This window comes from Diceros bicornis, chromosome 4 (genome assembly GCF_020826845.1).
Source record: "Diceros bicornis minor isolate mBicDic1 chromosome 4, mDicBic1.mat.cur, whole genome shotgun sequence".
NCBI lineage: Eukaryota > Metazoa > Chordata > Mammalia > Perissodactyla > Rhinocerotidae > Diceros > Diceros bicornis.
The window spans coordinates 29,582,576-29,607,687 of record NC_080743.1 but is presented as its reverse complement, the minus strand read 5'-3'; the positions used below and the strand labels follow the sequence as shown (position 1 = coordinate 29,607,687).

Genomic DNA, 25,112 nt, shown 5'->3' with positions numbered 1-25,112 from the left:
ATCACTGTCTTAATTATTCTCAGATTATTATCAATTCACTCAACTTACTCAATTCAGTTTATTCATTCTACAAACAATTGTCTACTATGTGCTAGGCACTGTGCAAGTTACTGGGCACATCAAAGAGTACCCATGATCAGGAGACTTACACTCTATTAAAAGGAGACAAGTGTATACCAATAATTACAATATACAACATGATAAGTGCTACAATAAAGGTATGCAAAGGGTGCTATAATAGAAAAGAGAAGGAAGTCCTAACACCCTGAGGAGTGGGGAAAAGAATAGGCAAGACACTAAGAAAAGAGTCTGGATTAACATGTATTGAGTTTTTGCCATTAAAAAACTCATAGTCATCAGTGGTTGTCAAGTAAGGTACAGGAAGAAAGCCTTAAACCTTACATTTATATTTTTTTTACCAAAAGCTTTACTAATATTTATCACATTACTATACTAGTACATGTACATAATGTATAAATAACTGTGCAGGTACATGCTCAAACGATTTTTATAGGTGAGCAATAAAAAGTTCAGAGATCCTTGGCCTAGAGAGATCAAATATCTAAAACACTTTTACATTAACATAATATGGTAAGAACAATAGAGGGCTCTGTACAGGGGCTTCCCCAGAGGAGGAAGGCTGAAATTTCTGATTTCCTGACTTAGCCTAAAGAGGTGAACAGGAATTGGGCAACTGGAAAGCCCTGGGGGGATTCTAAACAGAAAAGATCTAATGAGCAAATGCAGGGAAGTAAGAGAAAAAACAGGGCATTTCTGAAGAACTATGAACGGGTTCAATGTTGCTGGAACATCAAGTGTGGGCCAGAGAATGGCAAGCAGCGAGGTTGGAAAGATAGATGGGGACAGCAGAGGCCCTTGTAAGTCATATTAATGGAACTCTAACAAAATACTCTTTCTTAATCAGTGGTTCTTAATCATGGTTACCTGAAACACCACCAAAAATCATTTTTGTGGATGAATTAATTTATTAATTCAAATATCAGCATATCTTCTATGTGCCACACATTAATTATTTCAAGTACTATACTGACAGAAAGAAAGGGATGAATCATAGCTAACAAACTAATACTGTGCATGACCTACAGTCCTTTCTAAGTAAGAACTCAAAAAGGAAGATGGAGAAGAGATGATGAATAATTCAAGAAGTTAACTAGAACAGGCAAATCCACAGAGACAGAAAGATTAGTGGTTGCCAGGGCCTGAGGAAGGGTGAATGGGGAATGACTGCTGATGGATACAAGGTTTCTTTCTGGGATGATGAAAATGTTCTAAATTGAGATAAGGATGATGGTTGCACAACTTTGTGAATACACTAAAAACCACTGAATTGTATACTTTAAAAGGGTAAATTTTATGGTATGTGAATTATAAAGCTGTTTTAGGAGAAAGAATGGCTGTTGGATAGGCATCCATCTGACACAGGTACAACAAATTCAGCAAGTCTAAAATGGCATTTATCTTTTATAAACCTCATTATTTTGTTATATTAATGGCATCACCATCCACCTAGACATTTAAGCCAAAAATCTGGCAATCATCCTACACATTATCAAGTTTCTCCCACCTTAAGGTGTTCAAGTCCTATAGATTCTATTTTCTAATTACCTTTTTAAAACTTTCTTTAGTGGTAATTTTTATAATAAAAGGGGGAAAAAAGTACAGAAGGAAGCCCCTTCCTTACACTTTTTTATTGCTTTGGATACAGATGTGTGAGGACAAGGTGACTGAAGCTACTGCAACATCTTGCAACCACACGTGGGAAGACCAAGATTTCACAAAAATGCCCTGACATCACTGAGCTCTGGAATCCTGTTTCCAAACTTCTTGTTATGTGAGAGGATTCTTACTTGAAGCTGAATGCTTCTTAACTGACACTACAGAATAGCTAAATAAAAATGTCCAATAGAGAAATGCAGTAAAAACTGGAACTCTGAAAAACTTCTGGGATCAAGATATAGATGTGCGAGTCAACATGTGTGAGGACAATAACAAAAACAACAGGAGCTACCATTTGTCAACCATATATTACTTGCCAATCTCTATGCTAAGCGCTTTATATATAATCTTACGCTTACAACAAACCTGAAAGTAAGTATTATTAGCCCTGTTTTATAGAACTCAGACACATTAGGTAACTTGCCCTTAACATAGCTAGTAAAGGACAAAGCTAAAACCCAACTCAAATCTGATTCCAACACCTGAGACAGTTAAAATAATGAATGAGAATGAGGCTACCCAAGAAGTATGAAATGAGAAGGTAGCTAAAAATAATCTAGAAATACACATTTAACAGGGAAGGAAGAAGAGGTGCTTGAGAAGAGCAATAAGGATGAGCAGCCAGGTAGACGAGAGGTAAACAAACTATGGCCTGCCCAGCTGCCTGTTTTTGTAAATAAAGTTTTACTGGAACACACCACTCCCATTCATTTATGTATCATCTATGGCTGCTTCTGCACTACAATAGCAGAGCTGAACGACAGCAGAGTTGAGTAGTTGTGACATGTAGCCCAGAAAGCCGAAAATTTATTCTCTGGCACTTTATAGAAAAAAGTTTGTCAACCCCTAAGATAGATAACTCAGAAAACCCAAAAAAGTAGATCAGTGAAGATGAGGGATTTCTTTTTTAAGTTCTAAAAAGACAGAAATAGTCAATTCATCAAAGAGATACAATAAAACTGGTACCAAAAATATCAATGGAATTAGCAATTACAAGGTAACTGATTAACTTATTAGCAGCGTAGTTATGATAACTACAGTCTCCAACCTATAAATGGGTTGTATTCTAGAAATTACTTTTAAAGTCAGTGATTTTCAACCATGAATTCATGAATTACTTTAAATAAAAACAAGTCAAACTTGGGCAAAGAATATTTCAGAGAGTGAGTATATTCAAACTCTGAATGTATTTTTGTATATCAACATTTTAAGCATTGTTTAGAATTCTAGGCAGTAGTGGACATCTGTTGTTTTGCCTACCTGCATCACTCACTACCCTTCTTTCTTTTGGAACGGTTTGTGGCAGACACATTTCTGCTCATCAAAAATCATGTTATTTCGCACATATCCCAGCCCCCTTGCAGTTAGGCAGGACCATGTGGCTAATGCTGATTAATGGGCTGTAAGCTCTGTGTAACTATCAGGCTGAAGCATTAAGAGCTTGTGCGTAACCCTCTAGGCTCCCTCATTCCCTGCTGAAGCAACTGTGGAGGCTTCGTGTTGAGATGAAGATGGAAATAGTCTGGAATCTTAAGTGATCACATGGGCTACCCTAGTGAGTCATCACCTGGACTTGTGGCCAACTTTCCATGAGCAAGAAATAAGTTTTTGCTGTGTAAAGCCCCTAGGATTTGGGAGTTATTATTCTAGTACAGCCTAACATATCCTAAACTACAGCTCCTCCCATGTCATGTTTAGGTAGCTGTGGTGGAAGAGGCCACATATTAAGATCCAGGAATATTTATTTGATCCAGGCCCATTAATCTAGGCATGAAAATCAATCCTAAAATTTCTATTGTAATTCTTGGGAAGAGATGTTCTCTTTTTGCTGAAGTTAAGTTGATAGGACATAATCCTAGAGCCACCATATGGGAAGTGACTATTTGAGAATTAAACCAACAGAGAGGAAAGCAAAACCAAGAGAAGAGAAATCCTTAACACTTTTCTGAGTACCCAAGATGCCTGAACTTCTCACTCACATAAGCCAATAAATTCCTTTCTTTACTTAAACCAATCTGAGTTGGGCTTCTGACACTTGAAAGAATTGCGACTACCAGAGGTTAACCATGAAAGTCATAACATAGCATAAACAACACTAATTTGAACTCTAGCTTCTGGGAGGAAGTGCACATATGTCACAAGAGGGAAAGAGAAAAAGAAGAAAGTAATATTACTTTTAGCTTTTGAGCATGCAGGGTTAGTCCTCAGCAATTTTTTTTTTGTGTGTGAGGAAGATCAGCTCTGAGCTAACATCTGTTCCAATCCTCCACCTTTTTTTTTTCCCCCAAAGCCGCAGTAGATAGTTGTATGTCACAGTTGCACATCCTTCTAGTTGCTGTATGTGGGACGTGGCCTCAGCATGGCCGGAGAAGTGGTGCATCAGTGCGCGCCCGGGATCCGAACCCAGGCCGCCAGTAGCGGAGTGCGCACACCTAACCACTAAGCCACGGGGCCGGCCCAGCAATTTTTTTTAAATCATTCTTTCCTCTCCTTATGTAAAAGTCACCCATCTATAGGCAACTCTTCCCAAACTGCAAGTATCCAGAGCCCTCAGAAACCATACACAAGCCACTAAAGACTCCATCCAAGCCACCCTGCCACTAGAAAAAACTACAGCATGGTCCAAAATGTTCTTCTTGTATTTCAGCAAATCAAACCTTCTATTCTAGGAAAACACATGTTCTAGAAGAAGACACAACAAATTATGAATAGTATTCACGTCTAGGGAAAGGGACTGGGAAGGGATGCAAATTTAAATATGCTACAATGATCATATACTGTTTTGGAATTTTTTTTTTTTAATTAATGATAAAAACATACAAAAAGAATTTATCCCCTCAAAGCAGCTGATCTCAGTCGGGCCTTCTAAGAAAATAGTCTAAAGTGAAAAAAATTCATACCAAGGTGTGAATGGTTAATAAGTCCCACAAATACCTGCTTTGCATATTTAACATAATAAGCTTATTAATAGGTCAAAGAAATCTCAGACTAGCTTGTCTGAAATATGTAAGTGTAAAGCATTCAGGCTGCTCCTAAACTAAAAATATTTTAGGCAATTCATCTCCCTCAAGAAATCTGCCCTTAGTGTCAGTTCCTCTTGGCTATTCTGTTTTAGAACCTTTTCCTGTCTTCTAAGTCCAGAAATTCTCCAAGTAATCAATTATGATAGCAGTTTACATGTAAGACATGTTTTTGAGTAGGGTGTTATAAATCAGGAATTAATTCAAACACAAAGTTTTATACACATACAATACATACCATAGAAATTATAATAGATGTCATAGATATGCTAGTACTTCGTTTTAATGTGGGCATGTTTCATCCATGTTTTCTAACAACATTAAGAACATACACTCTGGATACAAAGGAATTAATATTGTTCCTTCAGTGGTCTGGGAAGGCTTCTAAATTTAATGGGCTTCTCCAAAAATTACAGTGTCCTATTTAAATATATGATATTAAATATTTCATACTACTTAATTTATATTTTTTATAGTTTATTTATTTATTTTTATTTATTTATTTTTCCCCCCAAAGCCCCAGTAGATAGATGAATGTCATAGCTACACATCCTTTTTTAGTTGCTGTATGTGGGACGCGGCCTCAGCATGGCCGGACAAGCGGTGCGTTGGTGCGCGCCTGGGATCCGAACCCGGGCCGCCAGCAGCAGAGTGCACACACTTAACCGCTAAGCCACGGGGCCGGCCCTAATTTATATTTAAATTGTTGATTTCAATCTTTTTTATCCATTCTAGTTTTATTATGTTTATATCTATTTTTGGTTTTAGTGAAAATTATAAAATATTCCAAGTAATTTCTCAAAACTTTAATTCACTTTTATTAAAACTACATTTTACAGTTAAATGATGGAGTATAAGATCTCAAAAATTTTTAAAGGCTGAAAATTACCTCTATACATTTTCAATCTTTCAACAGTTGAGAGGCTCTGAGTGCTAATTACTGTTTAACAGGTGATCAATATCATATTTATTTGTAAAAAGGGATACAAATCATACTATTTCTTCTGGCAAAAGGGTAGTATTAGATACCTCAGATTAGTGTCCCTTTTCTTAACTGCCCTCCCTATTTCTAATGGTCAATATGCTTAAGAGTTGCCAGATTAATATAAATGGTCCTATTTGTGGGCCTCAGTTAAATGATCCAGAGATAGAAAACTGAAATCTAGCTGGGCCAAAGAGTTTTCTTCCCAGAATTTTTAAGTCTTCGGACCTGATACAGCTTTGAGGCCAGCATGAGAGCTGAACCTCTGAGACATAAAACTGGCACTGTTGGTGACTGTTTCCTGCCATATGGGAAAAGCCAGTCTGCACTGAAAGAACGAAGTCAACCCACCAAAAGAAGCAACAAAAAAAAAGATGATGACAACAAAGGGCTCTGGCTGCATTTCAGATACTGACGTTTTTTTCCCGTGACCTAGCTGCATCCCAGGCCTTCCAGCAGCTTGACTGTTCAACCTCTTCTTCAACTCAATTAAAAAATCAAATCAATAAAAGATATTAATAAATCAATAAGTTTCTCTTGTGACTAAATTTCCCATTATACTTAAACTAGCTCAACCAGATTTTCCACCACTTATAGCCACAAATCTTTTCTCATATACTGGAAAATTAAATGTAAAAGACAGCCACATACAAAAGAATGAAGTTGTACCCTCACCTTATATACCATATACAAAGATTAACTCAAAATGGATCAAAAATCTAAACATAAGAGCAAAAACTATAAAACTCTTAGAAGAAAACAGAGAAAAAGCTTCATGACATTGACTTTGGCAATGATTTCTTGGATATGACACCAAAAGCACAGGTAGCAAAAGAAAAAATAGATAAATTGGACATCAAACTTTAAAACTTTTGTGCATCCAAGGCCACAATCAACAGAGTAAAAAGTCAACCTACGGAATGCGAGAAAGGATTTATAAATCATGTATCTGATAAGGGGTTAAAATCCAGAATTATATATAAAACACTTAAAACTCAATAACAAAAAACCAAATAACCCAATTAAAAAGTGAGCAAAGAACCTGAAAAGCATTTCTCCAAAGGTATACAAATGGCCAACAAGAATATGAAAAAATGCTCAATATCATTAATCACTAGGGAAATGCAAATCAGAACCACAATGATATCTCTTACACACATTAGGATGGCTACTATCAAAATAAAAAACAGAAAATAACAAGTATTGGCAAGGATGTGAAGAAACTGGAGCCCTTGTGCACTGCTGGTGGGAAGGTAAAAAACAAAGAATTACCATAGGATTCAGCAATTCCTCTTCTAGGTATATACCCAAAAGAATTGAAAGCAGGGACTCAAACAGATATCTGACATCTATGTTCATAGCATCATTATTCACAATAGCCACAAGGTAGAAACAACTCAAATGTCCATCAATAGAAGAATGCATAAACAAAATGTAGTATATACATACAATGGAATAATATTCAACCTTAAAATGGAAAGAAACTTTGACACATGTCCCAACATGGATGAACCCTTACAATATTATGCTAAGTAAAATAAGTCAGTCACAAAAAAAAAACAAATACTGCATGATTTCACTTATGAGGTACCTAGAGTTGTAAAATTCACAAAAACAGAAAATAGATTTGCCAGGGCTGGGGGAAGAGGAAAAGGGGGAGTTGCTATTTAATAAGTATAGTTTCAGTTTTTCAAGATGAATAAGTTCTGGAGATTGGTTGCACAACAGTATGAATATACTTAACATGACTGAAATGTACACTTAAAATTGATTAAGATGGTAAAAATTATGTTGCCACAATTTTTAAAAATTAAATGTATAAAAAAGGGATTATATTTGTTTTTTAAAGGGACATGCTTCATTCTCAATTTTTATACCTCTACCAGTTGCAGATGCTGAAATAGATGACAAGAATAAGAGGACTTAAGTATTTATGCCTGAAAGACCTAGGAGAAAAAAATCAAACAGGCTTCAATGGATGTGAAGGTAAACAAAGTTAATATCTATTCTCATTTCTTAAATGCCAGCTCCTAGTTTTGCTTTTATCTTCAGCATTTCAAGGGTACACTGTACCTACAGTGTGAATGGGGCTATGCATGCATAGTATCAGCTTCATAGTCTATACCCAAAGAATATATGCAAGAATTCATTGCCATCTAGGATGTGATATGCATAACAATGTGGTTTCTAGGCAACGGTAGATCTTTTAGAAGAATATTTTCAGGTATGTTCAAGATAGAAAAGAGGTAAAAATTATTTTATTTGCTCCATTTAGACTGAGGAAGAAGCAGACTGCCAGCACAGATTTAAGTATTATACCCTTCAGAGAAATTTTGTCCTGCAAGTTGATAATTTCTATTTTCTTTCTAAATATTAGATTCTTAAAAGAGAACTATATAACACCTTCATAGTCCTAGATTCAAATAAGCAGTTAAATCTGTCTGATTTGCCTATATTTAATATATATGATAATGAAATAAACATTTTACCTCATTTTAGTCACTGCTACACAATTCAAATGGCTACAAAAAAGTAAATAACTTGGAAATAAAACTATTTAAGACATTATGAAAGAGCTAAGAGATTAACTGATCTATACAGCCAACAGCATTAACAATCAAATTATTTTTTGTTGTTTTTAAACAATAAGGTCTTTAAATTTTTTTCATTGGAAAGCTCACTATCGAAATATTTGACACAACTAGTTTGAACTTATTTTCTTAAGAGCTCTACATTTTATTTGTTGAGTTCTGCTTCATCATTTAATCTAAGAAAACATTTTAATATAAAAATCATGAATAGGCTTTGCAATTCTTGTTAAGTAGGAGCACTGAGTTTCTTTACTAGTAAAGTGGTACAGTCCATCGACTGAATCATTCCAGAAAAGTTTACTCTTGGATGCTTACTACAGGGAAAGTACTCTACAGGTCTTAGAAATACAATGATGACCAAGATCATCAAACTCTTGTGAAGATTAAATGAGACAGCAGCCTATGTAAACTGAAAATGATATTCAAATAACCCAGTTGTTGCAAATGCAGGTTAGCAGTTTGGTAGATAATTAAATTGGGGGATGGGAGGACATCTTTTTAGGTATAACAGAATGAAATGAGATAAAAATAGAGCTCTATGGCACAAAAAGTACAAGGATAGGAGCAGAAGAATACTAATAATCAAAAAACAAACTGCTAAAATATCCTAATGATAACTACATGAAGTCCAATTCAAACACATCAAGAAAATACAGTTACACAACATTAAAGAAAGGTTCTCCAACTGCCATGCTGTTTCCTCTCCTCTGATAAATCATCAGGAAAAAATAGCTAATCAGTAAAGGAGAACATTAAAAGCCAGAATCAGAGAGAACTAAAGTAACATTATGCTATCCCTAACTCCAATTTATAGTAATAGGTTATGGGAATAATAAAAGTATTTATTTTAAATTCTCATAATTAAAAAAAATGAATACTTTTCTAAATGAGGTTTAAAAAACACCCAGAAGTATTCTTAATGTCTCTTAAGAAGGAAATGAAAATAAACAAGGCTTTATGAAAGGTTATTTTTCACCTTCCCTAACGAGAAAAACATTTTCTTAAAAGGAAAAAGAACTTCTAAAGTCTTTATCTTTTTTTACCTGTTCTTATCTTTATGGAAAAACATACAACTAGATCTAAATTTATGAATCACATAATTAATTTATATTTTAATTAAATTTCTATAATTGTTACATTATAAACAGATGTATTAGTTGGAAAGAATTTGCGATGTAGTTTTTAAATATTTTATTATTGTCTGCAGTAAAATACCTTAGAGACCCAAAGATGTCTCAGTGGCATTAGGCACTGGTGATAGGAAAAAAATCCTCCTCAACAGAGATTATTCATTCTCTCTACACTGAGAGGCAGCATAATGTAATACCAAGAGCCCAGACTCTGCAGCCAGATTTGAATCCAGCTAGCTCTTTCTTCACCTCTCTGTAATTCAGTTTCCTAATCTATAAAATAATACTGACATCTCATTGGGTTTTTATGAAAATGAAATGTATTAATATGTGTAAAAGCACTCAGAATAGTGTTGACACATTAAATGCTATGTAAGTGTTAAGTAAACACAAAGAAAGTGCTTGCTCTGGGCCAGGCACTGTTCTAGAAGCTAGGAATAAGGAGTGTACAGAACAAACAAAAATCTCTTCCCTTTGTGGAATTTACTTTTTAGTAGGGAGATTATATTCTAGAACTAAGAGGCAAAAATTGTTTAGCAATAAATCATCTGATACAGGCACCTAGATATGTACCCAGGCAGGCTCAGTAACTACTAGGGACTAACAGGAATGAAAGAGTTTCCATAGGATCCAATTCTAGGAAGCAAGTTAACCTAAACCCCAAAATATGGGAAATAGCTCCTCCTGTCTGTATCCAGATGCCACTATTAGGGTTTACTACATTAAGCAGTTGATCAGAAACTCAGGGGAGGCCAAAGCATTTGAGAGTTAAACGGCTGACCAAAGAATAAAAGTAATCTCCACTTTTAGAAAGTCAGTACAAAGATAAGCTCCCTGGGTTCTTCTAAGACTAAACAGAGTGACATAGAAACAGAAAATTCTAGTAAAGTGGCATGAGAAAGTAAAGACTAAAAAGAAAATAGAAACTGATTTTATTTGGATTATTCAATATCTAAGCCTATCCTAAATATCTGGGACAGCTCTTAGTAGAACAACCTCATCACAACGATGCAGATGACACAAACTCTAGTATGGACAGAAGCAGTACTTGGGCTAAGGTTCAGCATATGGTCAGAGATTCTAATTTCTAAACTAAACCGAAACACAAATCATTCAATTATTTATTCATTCAACTTATATTCACTCAGCTCTAGAGGTACCAGCTATGTTGCCAGGCTTGGCACGAGTAAGAAAAGAACATGAGATCAAAAGGAATTTGGAGAGATTTCTGATCTGGTTAAAATAAGAATCGCTTTTAGGCTTCCTATCATCCAATCTATTTCTCTTCCAGTATACCACACTGCCACATCTGAACCAAAAAGCAATGGGCCAGAGTGGAACAGGGGAATATAATCTCATATAGCAAGCAACATCTATGATAGAACTTAACACTGTAATTATTTTCACTAGAAAAACATAAAAATGATACATACCTATTATGTATATAGACCTTCTTTCACTTAAGAAATTTTAATCTCTGCCATACAAATACAATAGCATAAGTTTATTAAAAGAATGACATTTCAGTTTTTTATGTCTGTAAACAAAAAACAGTCTATCAAGTGAGATTTGAAGTTACCACTTATCATCAATTAAAACAGACAGGATTCAATTGTCTATAACTATGTCTCCTAACATGATTGGATGCTTTACTTTCTATTTATTCCCATCCTCAAAGGACTACCAAAAATCAATCAATACCAAAAATCAAAATAAAGTTAAAACAAAGCCATCAAAACAGACAAAGAGAGAGAAGAAGAAAATAAACTGAGGATACCAAAAACTGAGAAATTTTAATCTTGCAATATATTTAAAATGTAAATGTTTAACATTCTGAATATAGTTATTATTTAGGAGAAAAAAAAGCTGCCTCCCTATGAAAGAAATTGTCCTCTGCAGTAGCAAAAACAGGAGGGAGTTAACGAAAAGAATTTTACCATTAAAGAAGAGGAAATAAACAAGGCAAACCTCTTCCCTTTGGACAAAACAGATACTATAAAGAGCAGCTGATAATTCAATCATTTACTAAGTATTCATCCAAAGCAGCAAATCTCCATGTAGAGGGAGAAAGGGGAGTTGGTGGTTTCAAGTTACACATGCCTCCTTCCCAACTCTTCCTTATTGGAATTCCTCAACACCAGTAAACCTGCCCTTCCTGAGAATCACTGCAACTGAGAGCCATTGTTAGGATGGAAATGTGCCAAATGTCTTTGGTGTGCTGGGACAGAAAAAAACACAAATTACTGATCTAGAGCATCTGTACATAATAAAACCTATTTTTCTCACAAAACTGTGTTTTTCATATCATGTAATCGTCGGCTCTAGCCACACTTGCTTCAGTGGTGTGCGAATCTCTTTTCCCAAGTAAGTGAAAACGATAATGGTTATTCTCAAGCCACAAAACAAAAAAGCAAACAACTCTGCTGTTTGATTAGAGTCCTGTTGCTCTGGTAAAACCTTGGCCATCCTAAAACCCTTGGAGGCTCGAGTATATCTGGACAGTTAAATGCTCCAGATTGCTGAAGTTTTACCTTATAAATTACCCATTTTTATTTTATAATTGTGATAGGATTCTCTTTTGAAGTATACTATCTTCTTTGCTTAAGAACAGTGTTTTAAACTATAAAAATAAGACACAATCATTAACAATACTTCAGTAATTCAAAAGTGTAAGTAAAAAAGTGTAAGTTCCTTCCCTTACCATCTTCCCACTCCTATTCCCCAGGAGTAACCACGCAAAATAATTTGAGGTGTATCCTTCTAGATCTCTTGAGAATACACACAAATTTTATACATAACTGTATACATAAACTCAAATAAGCAAGAAGGAGATATTGCTGTACATTCAGTTCTGCAACTTGCTTTTTACACTGAGGGATTGAAGAGCCTTTTAAGTTTAAATATGCTGGTACACCAAATTTATTCAAACTGCCAATTCCACAGTATTTTTCATCATTCTCTTACGGATAGGTACTTTTAGGCTGGAAACATTTTTTTATCTATTTTTTGTTAACATTTTAATCTTTTCCTTTATTGTTTGTCACTTCACACTGCCATCATTGTACTGCCTTATAGCATTTCTTCTCCTCACTTCTACTGGAAAACTTGGAAACCAGAGAACTTAATGTGCTAGAATTGAGACCAAATTAAAAATTAAAGACATAAAATTTTCATTGTTAACACATGAATACATTTTTTGATTGCTATTTTAACTTCTCACAGGTCCTTAATGCTTCTAAATTCTTGAGGGGTAAAGTTCCCAGATCCTAACTTTTCAACAGGCAAAATATCATCACTATTATTGTTAATATACTAGTAGCTTCCCTGTTCATATTTTCAAATGGAAAATATCTTGTTTAAAAAAAAAACAGAGGAAGCAAATGGATCAGGAAATTAGTATGATGCCCCATTTCAGTAAATGTCATAATAATAGTATATGTATCATTATAAAAATATTATAAGTAATCTATTCATCATATTAGTCTATTCCATCCCTACCAGTCAGTCAGTTGCACAAACCACTACTGCTGTAGTGGACATATGTGGTTTACCACTCAAATATCCCCCTTCCTTCTGCGACCCACTACCTTACACTCTTTTGAGTAACTATCCCTCTCCCATCACTAGCTAGTCAATCTAATATTCTCATCTCATCGAATTGTTCAGGATAAGCATATAACCTCACCAGGATCACATGACAAGAGGAGACCTGTGCTGAGATTTCTGGAGAAAAGAAGCTAGTACAAGCTTGTACTCTGCTCTCCTTCCATCCCCCTCCTCTCCCTTCTTGCACTTTCTTCTTTTCCCCTTTCCCTGCCTCTCTCCTCTCCTAAATGCACAGCAGAGAAGACTTATCATTCTTCCCCAGGATGTGGAAGTATGAAGATATGAAATCTAGAGCTAAGGGGGGAGAAAGGATGATACTGAATGGAACCTGAGGATAAAGGCAACAAGAGGGAGCAGAGCCAAGAAATGGAGCCTAGACACATTTGACCCATGAATCAAAATATGCCTGGATTTTTTAAACATGTGTGCCTGCTTAGGTTGGATTTTTCTGTCACTTGCAATATAAATAATCCTAACCCCTACACCTAGAACCTTATATTGTTGTCTAGTCTTCAGACTTCAAGCACCATCTTTATTGAATAAGTTCCAGCAAAACTACCTGTCAAGTTGTGGTCTAACGATTTTCTGCTTGAACAAAATCTTAAGATAAATTCCATTTGTTTTAAGACTAAAATTTTCCCTTTAAAACTTTTATCTTCTAACACATATTCCAAAATCAGTTCATCAGTAATAAATATCTGATTTTTGACAGAAAGAAACTCAGTTCAGCATACTCAATTTCCAAGTCTTAGAAACTCTGAAGAAATGAGAAACTGAAGAAATCTTCAATGCTTTGGAAAGATTACTAAAGCAAAGTCACAAGGGAATAAAACTGTAAAGCACAGAATTAATACCTAGGTATTTCTTTTTCTCGGCATTTTGCTTCCTGATTTTAGGATTTCAAGTATCTTTCTGGAATGAAAGCTACTCATGATTTAGCTACCCAATATTCCCTGTGTTACTAGGCAATGATTTAATTAAATCTATCATTAAAACAAGCCAGTTACCTAATTCAATCTAATTCTGACGAAAAACATAGAATTTAACCTCCAGTATAGCACATTTATCTAATATCCAACTGTTTAAACATGTAATTTCATTTCTGAGAACTGAAAAAAAATTTAACTTACCTCAATTGTTTCGCATAGTTCTGTTCAATTTCTATCCTCTCTTTAACAAATTTGGCATATCTTTCCAAGAAGTCAATTCCCCATTGTGTATGCTTGTCTAAGCTATCGAACTGATCCTAGAAAAGGAAGGTAAAAACATGTTGAAAAGTCTAAAATTTTATCCACAAAATATTTTAACTAGCTTTGATATCTGTCCAGAGATGCAATGAGGTATAAAAGGAAAAACTTAGGCTCTTCTGCTGGTCCCCACCCACCTCATCTTTAAGACCTAGATAGAAATAGTTTCCTCAGCATAAATCATACTACTTTACGCCTGAATGCTTTTACACATGTAGTTCTCCCTGTGTAACACCCTCTTCTGGTCACCTTTTTTGCATTTAACTCTTATTTCTCCTTTGAGATTCAGTTCAGGAACTATGTCCTCCAGAAAATGGCCCTAAACCCTCAGACTGGGATAAGTGATCTTTCCCTGGGTCCCCAAAGCTCTCTAAAAATTACTATCTTATTCACTTGCCATACTATATTGAGGGCAGGAACCATGTATTATTCAATTCTGCACTCTCAAGGCATAAGCACCACGCCTGGCACCATAGCAGCCACTCAGTGAAGAACTGGTTAGCTGAACAGAATCAGATATACCTAGATTCAAATTCTGGGCTCTGCATTTATCAGATGTTTGACCTTGGGCAAGTTACCAAGGCTCTTTGAACTTTTTCCATCTTAAAACGGGAGTCCTATCACCCACCTCAATAGGATTATGGTGATGTCATGAAGTGTTCTGCAATGCAGTAAACATGACACTAACACATAACAAAGCATCATTGTCCTACAAGAGTCTTTCAATCCTCAAAAGATATTCCCTGCTATCAGTTGCCTGAGAAACCATCATTTCCCATCCTTGAAGAATAATCTCCAAATTGACTAATAACTTACTGCTCTCTCTCTCCCCCATATCAAAAGTCTATAATGCTGACAAAATATTCAAATATTCAAATCCCTTTCTATATCTCTAGTTTGTTTTTCTAAATCACCCATAGTTTAATCACATTTGTTATTTACAAATGAACCATCTCCACCTTTGCCTTTTATCTCTTTCCCTACCTTAAATCATTTTAAAATTCTGCTTGTAAATGTAAATTCTATCTAAACAGCAGAGACAGAATTTATCTGGCTATCATAGTTGGGTATTACTACTCTATTTCTATTCTTTCATGCAACTTTATCATTTGGCTTCCAAAGTAGACTTGAAAACAGCAAGAAACTGCACTGATCAGTATACTTAATCTGCATATTAGTAATATTTCCCATTATAAATTGAAATTCTCTTTCAAATTGAAAAACTCAACAAAAACATTCCAAAAGAAGAATAATCTGAAGCTGAAACAATCATCTTTCATTTTTTCAAAATGCTTCAAAGGCGTCCTCTCATCATCATCTTTATCAAATTTTGTATTACACTTCTTTATCTTCTAGATGAAATCTCCAAATTTTTTATTACAAATCTTTATTAGTAAAACATCTGAACAAATATCTCTATTATATGTAAATTTAATTATATATACTATAATATTAAATAATGTAATTATGAAATCCACAAAAATAGAAATTTTAAAAAGAAATGAAAATGAAATAAACATTTTTAAATAGTTTTTTTTCTTATTTAAAAAACAAAAGCCTTTGGGCAATGACTTTTTAAAATATTAATAACAATTTTAGTGAGAGCAAGGAACTGAATATACTTCATTATTTCTAAAATCTTCATTTAATACTTAATGGCAAAGCAATATGAAGGCCTTGGTTCTCAAATGTGACAGTTTCTAGTGGTTGTTATAGCTGGGTAAACAAATGATACCTCACAAAGATATAAAGATTTAAATGGAAAAAGTTCACTTGTGACTGTATTTTCCAATTCCTTTTTCAACCTCATCCACCAATATGCAAAGGTTTACATTAAAATTTGGCTAATAAACGTCCTTGATATCAGTCTGTTATTTTTACAAACTAATCAGAAAACACTGCATCTTTATATTTTTAACAAATAGGTTCAAACTCTACTGAAACTAACTGTGATATGATTTTATGTGTCAATTTGGCTGGGCCACACTGGCCAGATATTTGGTCAAATATTATCCTGGATGTTTCTGTGAAGGCATTTTTTGGATGACATTATTTGCATGAGATTAATATTTAAATTGGTGAATTTGGAATAAAGCAGATTACCCTTCATAATGTGGGTGGGCCTCATCCGATCAACCGAAGTTTAATAGAACAAAGACCACCTCTCCCCTGCAAGAAGGATTGCTGCCGGCAGGCTGACTGTCTTTAGGCTAGAACCGAAACTCTTCCCTGGGCCTACCTTGCAGAGTTTAGACTTGCCAAGCCTCCAAAATCGTGTGATTCAATCCTTAAAAATCATCAATCCTTAAAAAAAATTCACTCTCTCTCTTTCTCTCTCTGGGGGGGCGGTGTGTGTACGCAAACACATACACATATATATACATCCTGATGGTTTCGTTTCTCTGGAGAACGCTGACCAAAACACTGACTTTAAAACAAGTAAGAAATTTGTTTCTAAGTGTTTTAAGTGTGCAGATATAATATTTGTAGGTGACACACATCATTTTCAGCAACAAAGTTATATAATGATGGATGCATTTCCAAACATTCATCATCAAAATGCTTTCTCCATAGCCCAAGGTTCTTTGGAAAAGCAGCTATTCATTCACTACTAAAATTTCCCTTTTACCCTGAAGAGACATTAAATTTTCTCAAAAGTACTTGCTATGAAAGCATATTATTAACATCTACTTATTAAAGAAAAGGTCAGCAAATTTGAGACAACCAGGAGATGAACAGAAAATCTGTGTGAAACAAAGATTTTCAATGATCCCTCCCCATTTCATTTGGAAATACAGTAAAAAGTCTATCTGCTGCATTTTTTTTTTTTTGAGGAAGATTAGCCCTAAGCTAACATCCGTTGCCAGTCGTCTTCTTTTTGCTGAGGAAGATTGGCCCTGGGCTAAGATCCGTGCCCATCTTCCTCTACTTTATATGGGATGCCGCCACAGCATGGCTTGAGAAGAGGTACGTCAGTCCGCACCCGGGATCCAAACCTGCAAACCCCAGGCCACAGAAGCAAAGCACACAAACTTAACCACTACACCACCAGGCTGGCCCCTATCTACTGCATTTTAAAGGTATTATTATTATTATTATTTTTGCTGAGGAAGATTCGCCCTGAGCTAACATCTGTGCCAATCTTCCTCTATTTTTTATGCGGGTTGCCACCACAGCATGGCCACTGACAAGTGGTGTAGGTCCACGCTCGGGAACCAAACCCAGGCCACCAAAGTGGAGCACACTGAACTTAACCACTAGGCATGGGGCCGGTCCCTTAAAGGTATTATTTTATAAAATTAACCATAATTAAAATGTACTGTAATATTCTGTGGCTTCTCGCTTTTTTTTTTGCTTACCTATAAATGATGAAATGAATAAATTGCAACCATATCCCAATTTCCTTTTAGAAATTCCAGTCAAGTCACTGCTTTATCAGTGGTTATTACACGGTTTTTTCATAAAACACTGTTCCAAGTCATCTACTGTTGAGAATCAATCTTCTTCAATACATCTTTCCTTTAGTGGTTCACAAAAAAGTAGTTCCAAATATACCTCATTATTGAAACAGAATCTAGCCGACATTATAAGCTGAGATATTAGAAACATCTCTACTTCAATCAAACTGTATAGTTAACTTTCAGCATATAATTTTTCCTAAAACATATTTCTTTAGGGGTGTTTTCTATGAGCCTTCTAACAGTATTTGTTGAGATCATTAGTTTGTCACCATGTTGTTTTACATATATCACTATTTTCACCACAAATATAAGAGTAAGTATATTTCTAACAGCATGCTCTCTTTCTCCATTAAGTCTGAAATTTCAAGCGGATTCCACAACACTCATGTTCATAACACCATTATTCACAATAATCAAAAGGTGGAAGCAACCCACATGTCCATCAACAGATGAATGGATAAACAAAATATGCTATATACATACAACGGAATATTACTCAGCCTTAAAAAGGGAAAATCTGACACATGCTACAACATGGATGAACCTTGAAAACATTATGCTAAGTGAAATAATCTAGTCACAAAAGGACAAATACTGTATGATTCCATTTATATGAAATACCTAGAGTAGTCAAATACATAAAGATAGAAAGTAGAACAGTGGTTCCCAGGGGCTCAGGAGAGGAGAGAATAGAGTTATTGTTCAATAGGTAGAGTTTCCATTTGGGAAGATGAGAAAAGTTCAAGAGATGGATGGTGGTGGTGATTGCACAACACCATGAATATACTTAATGCCAATGAACTGTACACTTAAAATGATAAACGTTACGTTATCTATATTTTACCATAACAGCGGGGGGGGCGGGGGGGGCACGCGAGGAGGCTTCCAAACATTTAACAATAAATTCAGGGAAATTTAGTATAGTCTTGACTGGTTATCACATGATGTTAATTATCACTAAAACACTGCAGGGGTCATGATCTGGATTCTTATTTTTCAAATTCTTGCTAATTATGATGGCTTCATATTATTATTATCTGATCATAAGACACAGAAGACATTCAGGACAAGCTTCGTTACTAACAGTAACAGATCAGTAGCCATATTTCAAATAATCTTCTTAATAATTTCTTTGGGAGAGGCCACCTCTGGTCTATATTATTATATAGCCATTATATTTCTTTTCTTTGTTAACAAACATTGTTTGTATATTTTTTCAAATATATTAAGATGAGAAGCATCAGCCTTGCCATTTCTTATTGTTTGCCTATGCTTTCGTTATAGTATTATATTTAGCCCATGATTTCTTTATGGGAAACTTTAAGTCGAAGACTCCAGGGTCAATTCATATTTAAAATACTAGTAAAATGTCACATTTCTTATTTTTTAGATAACATATATATAGAAGTTCTAAGCTCTTTTCTCCTTATCTCAGTGGATCATCTTTTGCGCTCTACTTTGAAGACCCCTGTTTTAAATTATGCATTATCATCTGATGTTTATCCAGTCCTCCCTACTCCACTGATATGGTCTCACTGTTTTTTATCTTTACCTTCTCTTGTATCCACATAGAATTCCAGTTTTCTACTTAAGTTAATAACCTCCCAAGTTAAATCAAGAAACACTGCTCCAAATTGATACACTCCCCTAGGACTATTTCAAGCTCTGTCATGATTCCCAAAGAAAAACTAAATCATCTAAAGAATTTGGTATCTAAGACCTGTGTTAGACTGTTTAAAAAAATTAAACGTTGGGGCCGGCCCGGTTGCGCAAGCGGTTAAGTGCGCGCGCTCCGCTGCGGCGGCGCGGGGTTCGCCAGTTCGGATCCCGGGCGCACACCGATGCACCGCTTGTCAAGCCATGCTGTGGCGGCGTCCCATATAAAGTCGAGGAAGATGGGCACGGATGTTAGCTCAGAGCCAGTCTTCCTCAGCAAAAAAGAGGAGGATTGGCAGATGTTAGCTCACGACCCATCTTCCTCACAAAAAAAAAAAATTAAATGTTATTCCTATTTTCTCCAATACTCAAAATCATTCATTCTATAATTCCACTGGATAGAACCTTGGGCTATATTTATTTATTAACTCTCCAAAAGGTATTTTTAGAGTTGGTCACTGTAACAAATGTATAAAAGCTCAACTAATCAGAATAATGAGAAAGTATGGTTAAATTTTATTTTTCAATTACTGAAGGTTAAGTTATAAGCTATAAAATCTCTTTGGATACAATTCTTAATTTTTAAGGTTGCTTTTTAAAATATTCAAATATCACTGGAGAACGGTACAAGTAGAAAACATTAGAGAAACCCAATAATTGAGTTAATTATATTTGACTACAGCTTTAATATACTTTTTAGGTAGACAGATCTCAAATAAAAGCTAACTAAAAAACATAACCAGCATTAAAAGGCAGCATAAAGGCAAGATATACACATTTAATACAAGTGAAACAAAGCTCTCTGCCTTGTAACCACTTCAGAAAAAACATCTGACTTGAAAAAACAAGTACTTCTAAAAGTCAGAAGTGTTGAAATAGAAAATTTTAAATACTATATTATATAGCCATATCATCAAATATTTGTTGCCTTAAACAGTAAATCCACAAACTGCAAATAAGAATTTACGTGAAATACAGATTTAACATTATGACATTTAAAATACAGAATAAACATTTTTTATTTTTGAGATAAATTTTATTGAATCCATTGAATAACATATCTGGGTTTTCAACTAGACATATTAATTTCAATACAGTAAGAAACTATAAATATTACAAACTCTAAACATTCAAAAGTGAGTGATTTAAATTTTGAAAGCAAGTGAGCAGAGAAACTAATTTAGCAACATTCATATAAGCAATAAAAAGCCAAAGTAAATAGTAAGAGATCCAAACAAGATTCATGCTTGAAATGTTAAAATATTCAGTGAACAAATGTTCATTTTAAATTCTGTAATTTTACTAGATATTTTACTTTTTCTCAAAGCAGAACTCAACAAAAATGGATCAATTCTGAAACTGCGAAAGAACTTCACCATAGGTTGCTCTTGTTACCCTGAATCCAAGAGGCAACATTAGGTAATAAAGTACAAGCTTATTTTTCATTTTCATGTACTAGTTTCCAAACAATCATTCGAATAGCTTTATTTGTTCACAATGATTTTAGTATTTTTACGGGATTCAATGACTTAATAAATGTTAAAACCAGAAGAGATAACGAAATGAACTTCTTCACACAGCCCAGCTCATACAAGGCACTTACTTGCTGATTGAATAACCATTCTATTTGTCTAGTACTTTGGAATTTACAAAGTGCTTTCACATATATCACCGGATGTCGCCTACAAAACCCTATAAGGCATTTTACAAATGAGGAAACCAAGTTTCTGAAATCAAAGAATTCAATCGTTTTGACTCCAAATCTTATTTCTTTCTACCACAACACATCATTTATCAAAAATAAGTTTAGTAATTAATGTTTATTAGCAAATAATGGTCCCAGACTCTTCGTTTTATAAATACAGAAGTCCCCCCTTATCCGTGGTTTCGCTTCTTGTAGCTTCAGTTACATGTAGTCAAGCATGGTCTGAAAATATTAAATGGAAAATTCCAGAAATAAACAATTCATAAGTTTTAAATTGTGTGCTGTTAATAGTAGCATGATGAAATCTCACCCTGTCCTGCTCCATCCAGCCCAGGACACAAATCATCCCTTCGTCCAGCCTATCCATGCTGTATACGCTACCTGTGACTATTTAGTCACTTAGTAGCCATCTCGGTTACCAGACAGATCATCGTGGTATCACAGTGCTTGTGTTCAAGTAATCCTTATTTTACTTAATAACGGCCCCAAAGCACAAGAGTTAATGATGCTGGCAGTTCAGATATGCAAAGGGAAGCTGTAAAGTACTTCCTTTAAGTGAAAAGGTGAAAGTTCTCAACTTAATAAGAAATCACATGCGTGAGGTTGCTAAGATCTATGATAACTTTTATTACAGCATATTGTTATAATTGTTCTATTTTATTATTAGTTGTTGCTAATATCTTACTGTGTCTAATTTACAAATTAAACTTATCACAGGTATGTGTAGATAGGAAAAAACACATATATAGGGTTCAGTACTATGCGCGATTTCAGGCATCCACGGGCGGTCTTGGAATGTATCCACTGCAGGTAAGAGGTGACTACGGTATGAAGCTGATGCCCAGAATGCTTAAGTGATTTGCCCATAGCTGGCTAGCAACCAAAATGGGATGAGGCTAGATAGATTATCTCTTAAAATCATTGCCAGTTTTATAAGTATCCAAATGAATAACTGTTGTGAATATTGTTATTAAAAATGATGTATTTCTTTCACCAGGAAAGAAATATAAGGCTGAAGAAAATTTTTGGTCACTGGGGAGCTTTGATGAAAGGAACAAATTAAAAATCTCAAAGTTAGAAATTACCTAATACAAACACACACTGAATGCTTAAACTCTGTTTACAACATTCCGATAAGAAGTCATTCAGTCTTTCTTCAGTATTCATACCATTAGTGATCAAAAAAACACCAGAAGCATGAAAGAAGATGGCTGGAGATCGAGGAATGATTTTTCCTACCACAAAGTAAAGTAGAAAGCTCTTAAATCAAAAAACAAGAATCAAAATCATAAAGCCTTATTAGGTCTTCAAAGGTAATACATTTCAATCCCTTTAGTTTCAAAGCCTGAGATCACACTTTTCCCTACTCCATGCCAGCAAATACCCTGGACTACGGAAAATGTTGGGAAAAGGCTCAAGACAAACTAAAGAAGTGAAATTTAGCAGTATTCTGAAACTATCTATGGATAAGAAATAAATAAGAATATTAAGTCATCAAAATAGGCAACTTATCCTCACTTCCCTATTCTATCTTTAGCACTGCTCATTTCTATATATTTATTCTGGATTACTAGCTAAATCCAACTTCTTCCATTTCCTTGCCTTAATTATCCCCTCACTTCCTTTTTCAACACATTCATTCCTACCACAGCTTCTGTGAAATATATCTCTCCATCAGTGGTGTGCCATAATTAAATCTTACCATCTCATATTTAAACTCAAGAAAGCTTATTTCCAGTTTCCTTCAGGCATTGTTTAATTTTGTAAAATGTTGAAAGTTATTTTACCTTATTTATTTGGGAATACAAGGAAAACATTCTAAATTAAAGCCAACCTAATGTCCAACTTAAATGTCCCTACTATGTAGCATAAATCAAATGAATTATATGTTGCTGCAAGGTTCTACTGTATAGTAATATAAGTGTGGTAATAAATAGTACATTTACTCAATCTTCTTACTTTCATCTATATAGTGATTTCTTTAAAGTAATTTAATTAAAAAGAACTATTTTACATATCACAAAATGTTAGAATTTTTTTAGAAGTCACTACTTAATATTCAATCCTTATTTTTCTAATTACTTTGACACAGCCTTGCATCCAAATGAAGTCCCAATAAAGTACTTTTGGTAAAGCACCAAAGGTCACAACTGTTTAAAAAAAAGACTTTCTTCACTAAAAAGCAGAATAATGACTTTGCTGTCCTAGTTTGGGCTTACTCTATGGCTCTGATTTTCTGCCCAAGTTTCTCCAGCACTTCTGAATACCAAAGGACTACCAAAAAACATTTTTAAGATCTAACACAACTGACTTTTCTCATTCTTTGATTCATATGGGACTGTGGAAGCTTTTTCAAGTCTCATGGAGCTAAGAAATCAATTTACAATTCAGGGCCAACAACATCTATCCCCAAAGTAAATTGAGGAATATTGTAAAGTTTAAAAATATCAACTTAATTATTTAGATTTGTTGTCTCATGGTTTCATTTGTTTCTTAAAAGACAGATGCAGGGCCGGCCCTGTGGCTTGGCGGTTGGGTGCGTGCGCTCTGCTGCTGGCAGCCCGGGTTCGGATCCTGGGCACGCACCGACGCACCGCTTCTCCGGCCATGCTGAGGCTGCGTCCCACATACAGCAACTAAGAAGGATGTGCAGCTATGACATACAACTATCTACTGGGGCTTTGGGGGAAAAAAATAAATAAATAAAAATTATTAAAAAAAAAGACAGATGCAAACTTGTATATTTGGGAAACTCACCTTACATTTTTAATTAAAAATTTCAATTAAATTTTAAATTAAGCTCTTAGTACTTCAAAATCTATCCAGATGATCCTTCCAATAACCTACTGCATATTTTTTTACTTCTCTTCTCATGATTTTCTCCTCTACTCACCTCAGCAACTGACTCCAGTGGTCACCTCCACCGTGACCACCTCCACTGTGATCGGCAATAACTGCAACACCCTCTTCCGATAAATTCCAAGAATCTCGTTCTCAGATGGCTAGCCCTGTGTGCTAACTCACTAACTCCAGCACCCCAAGGCCAGTAATTTTTTGACCCCAAGGAAACCCCAATCCATTGATCCTGATACATTATTACAATCCTTCACCCTCCTGCCTTCATTTCCATCTTCACACAGCTTGGATTCCATAAGCCATCATTATAATCACTTCTTGCAAATAACCTCACTGTCCTTGCCCTCTCTTGCTTTGCCAAATTTCAACCCAGGTTTTATACTCACCTCTTCACCAACCCTTTCCCATGCTGCTGAAGAAAGATGAAAAGAAAAGAAAAAAAAGAAAGAACGAACCATGCTGACTGATCATAGTTTGAAATGTGTGCCTATTAACCTAAAAGGCTTTAATGCTCCTTAGCCCGAACCCATTTACTACCCCATTATCTTAGCCAGCTATCTTACACGTTCTTCTTTCACTTTAAATTTACACCACCTCCTATCCATCTCACTCTTGGCTAACAATCTTGCTTCCCACTTCACTAAAAAAGAAGCAATCAGAAGATAATTCCTCACTCTCTAACTCTCTTTCTACCACAAACACCTATGCGCTTTTACTCTGCCTTCATGTCAATTACTTTGAATAAATTGTCAACACCTCTAGTGCTTCTGCTTACCTGAAGAATTAGTGTGGTGTCAGGTTTAGTTGTTAAAATAAGACCCTGAGCCCGCATATGCTTGATGTGTTCCAGGAAGAGCAAGAAGGTGGCAAGCTATAGCTGAATGAGCAGAGGGAAGAGTAGTAGAAGTTGAAACGGAGATGTGTGGGGTCAGAATGCAGATGGCACATGCCTTACCTTCCACCATGAGGACCTTGGCTTTAACCCCGGATGAAATGAAAACACATTTGGAGGGTCTTGAGCATAACCCTGACATGACCTAACTCAGGTTTTTAAACAGGTCACTCAGATCACTCGGGCTTCTATGTTGATTAAAAAACTGACTCAGGATAAGGGAGCCTTT

The 25,112-nt window shown here is 35.2% G+C and overlaps 1 protein-coding gene across 3 annotated transcripts in view; it reads right to left on the bottom strand.

The window, feature by feature from the left end:
* Nucleotides 1-25,112, bottom strand: part of FNBP1L (formin binding protein 1 like) — a 109,171-nt gene that overhangs the window by 38,817 nt on the left and 45,242 nt on the right. For all 3 annotated transcript variants that reach the window (XM_058538558.1, XM_058538559.1, XM_058538557.1), the window contains exon 2: nucleotides 14,197-14,312. In XM_058538558.1, the coding sequence (XP_058394541.1) occupies nucleotides 14,197-14,312 (116 nt within the window). The remainder of the gene's footprint in view (nucleotides 1-14,196; nucleotides 14,313-25,112) is intronic.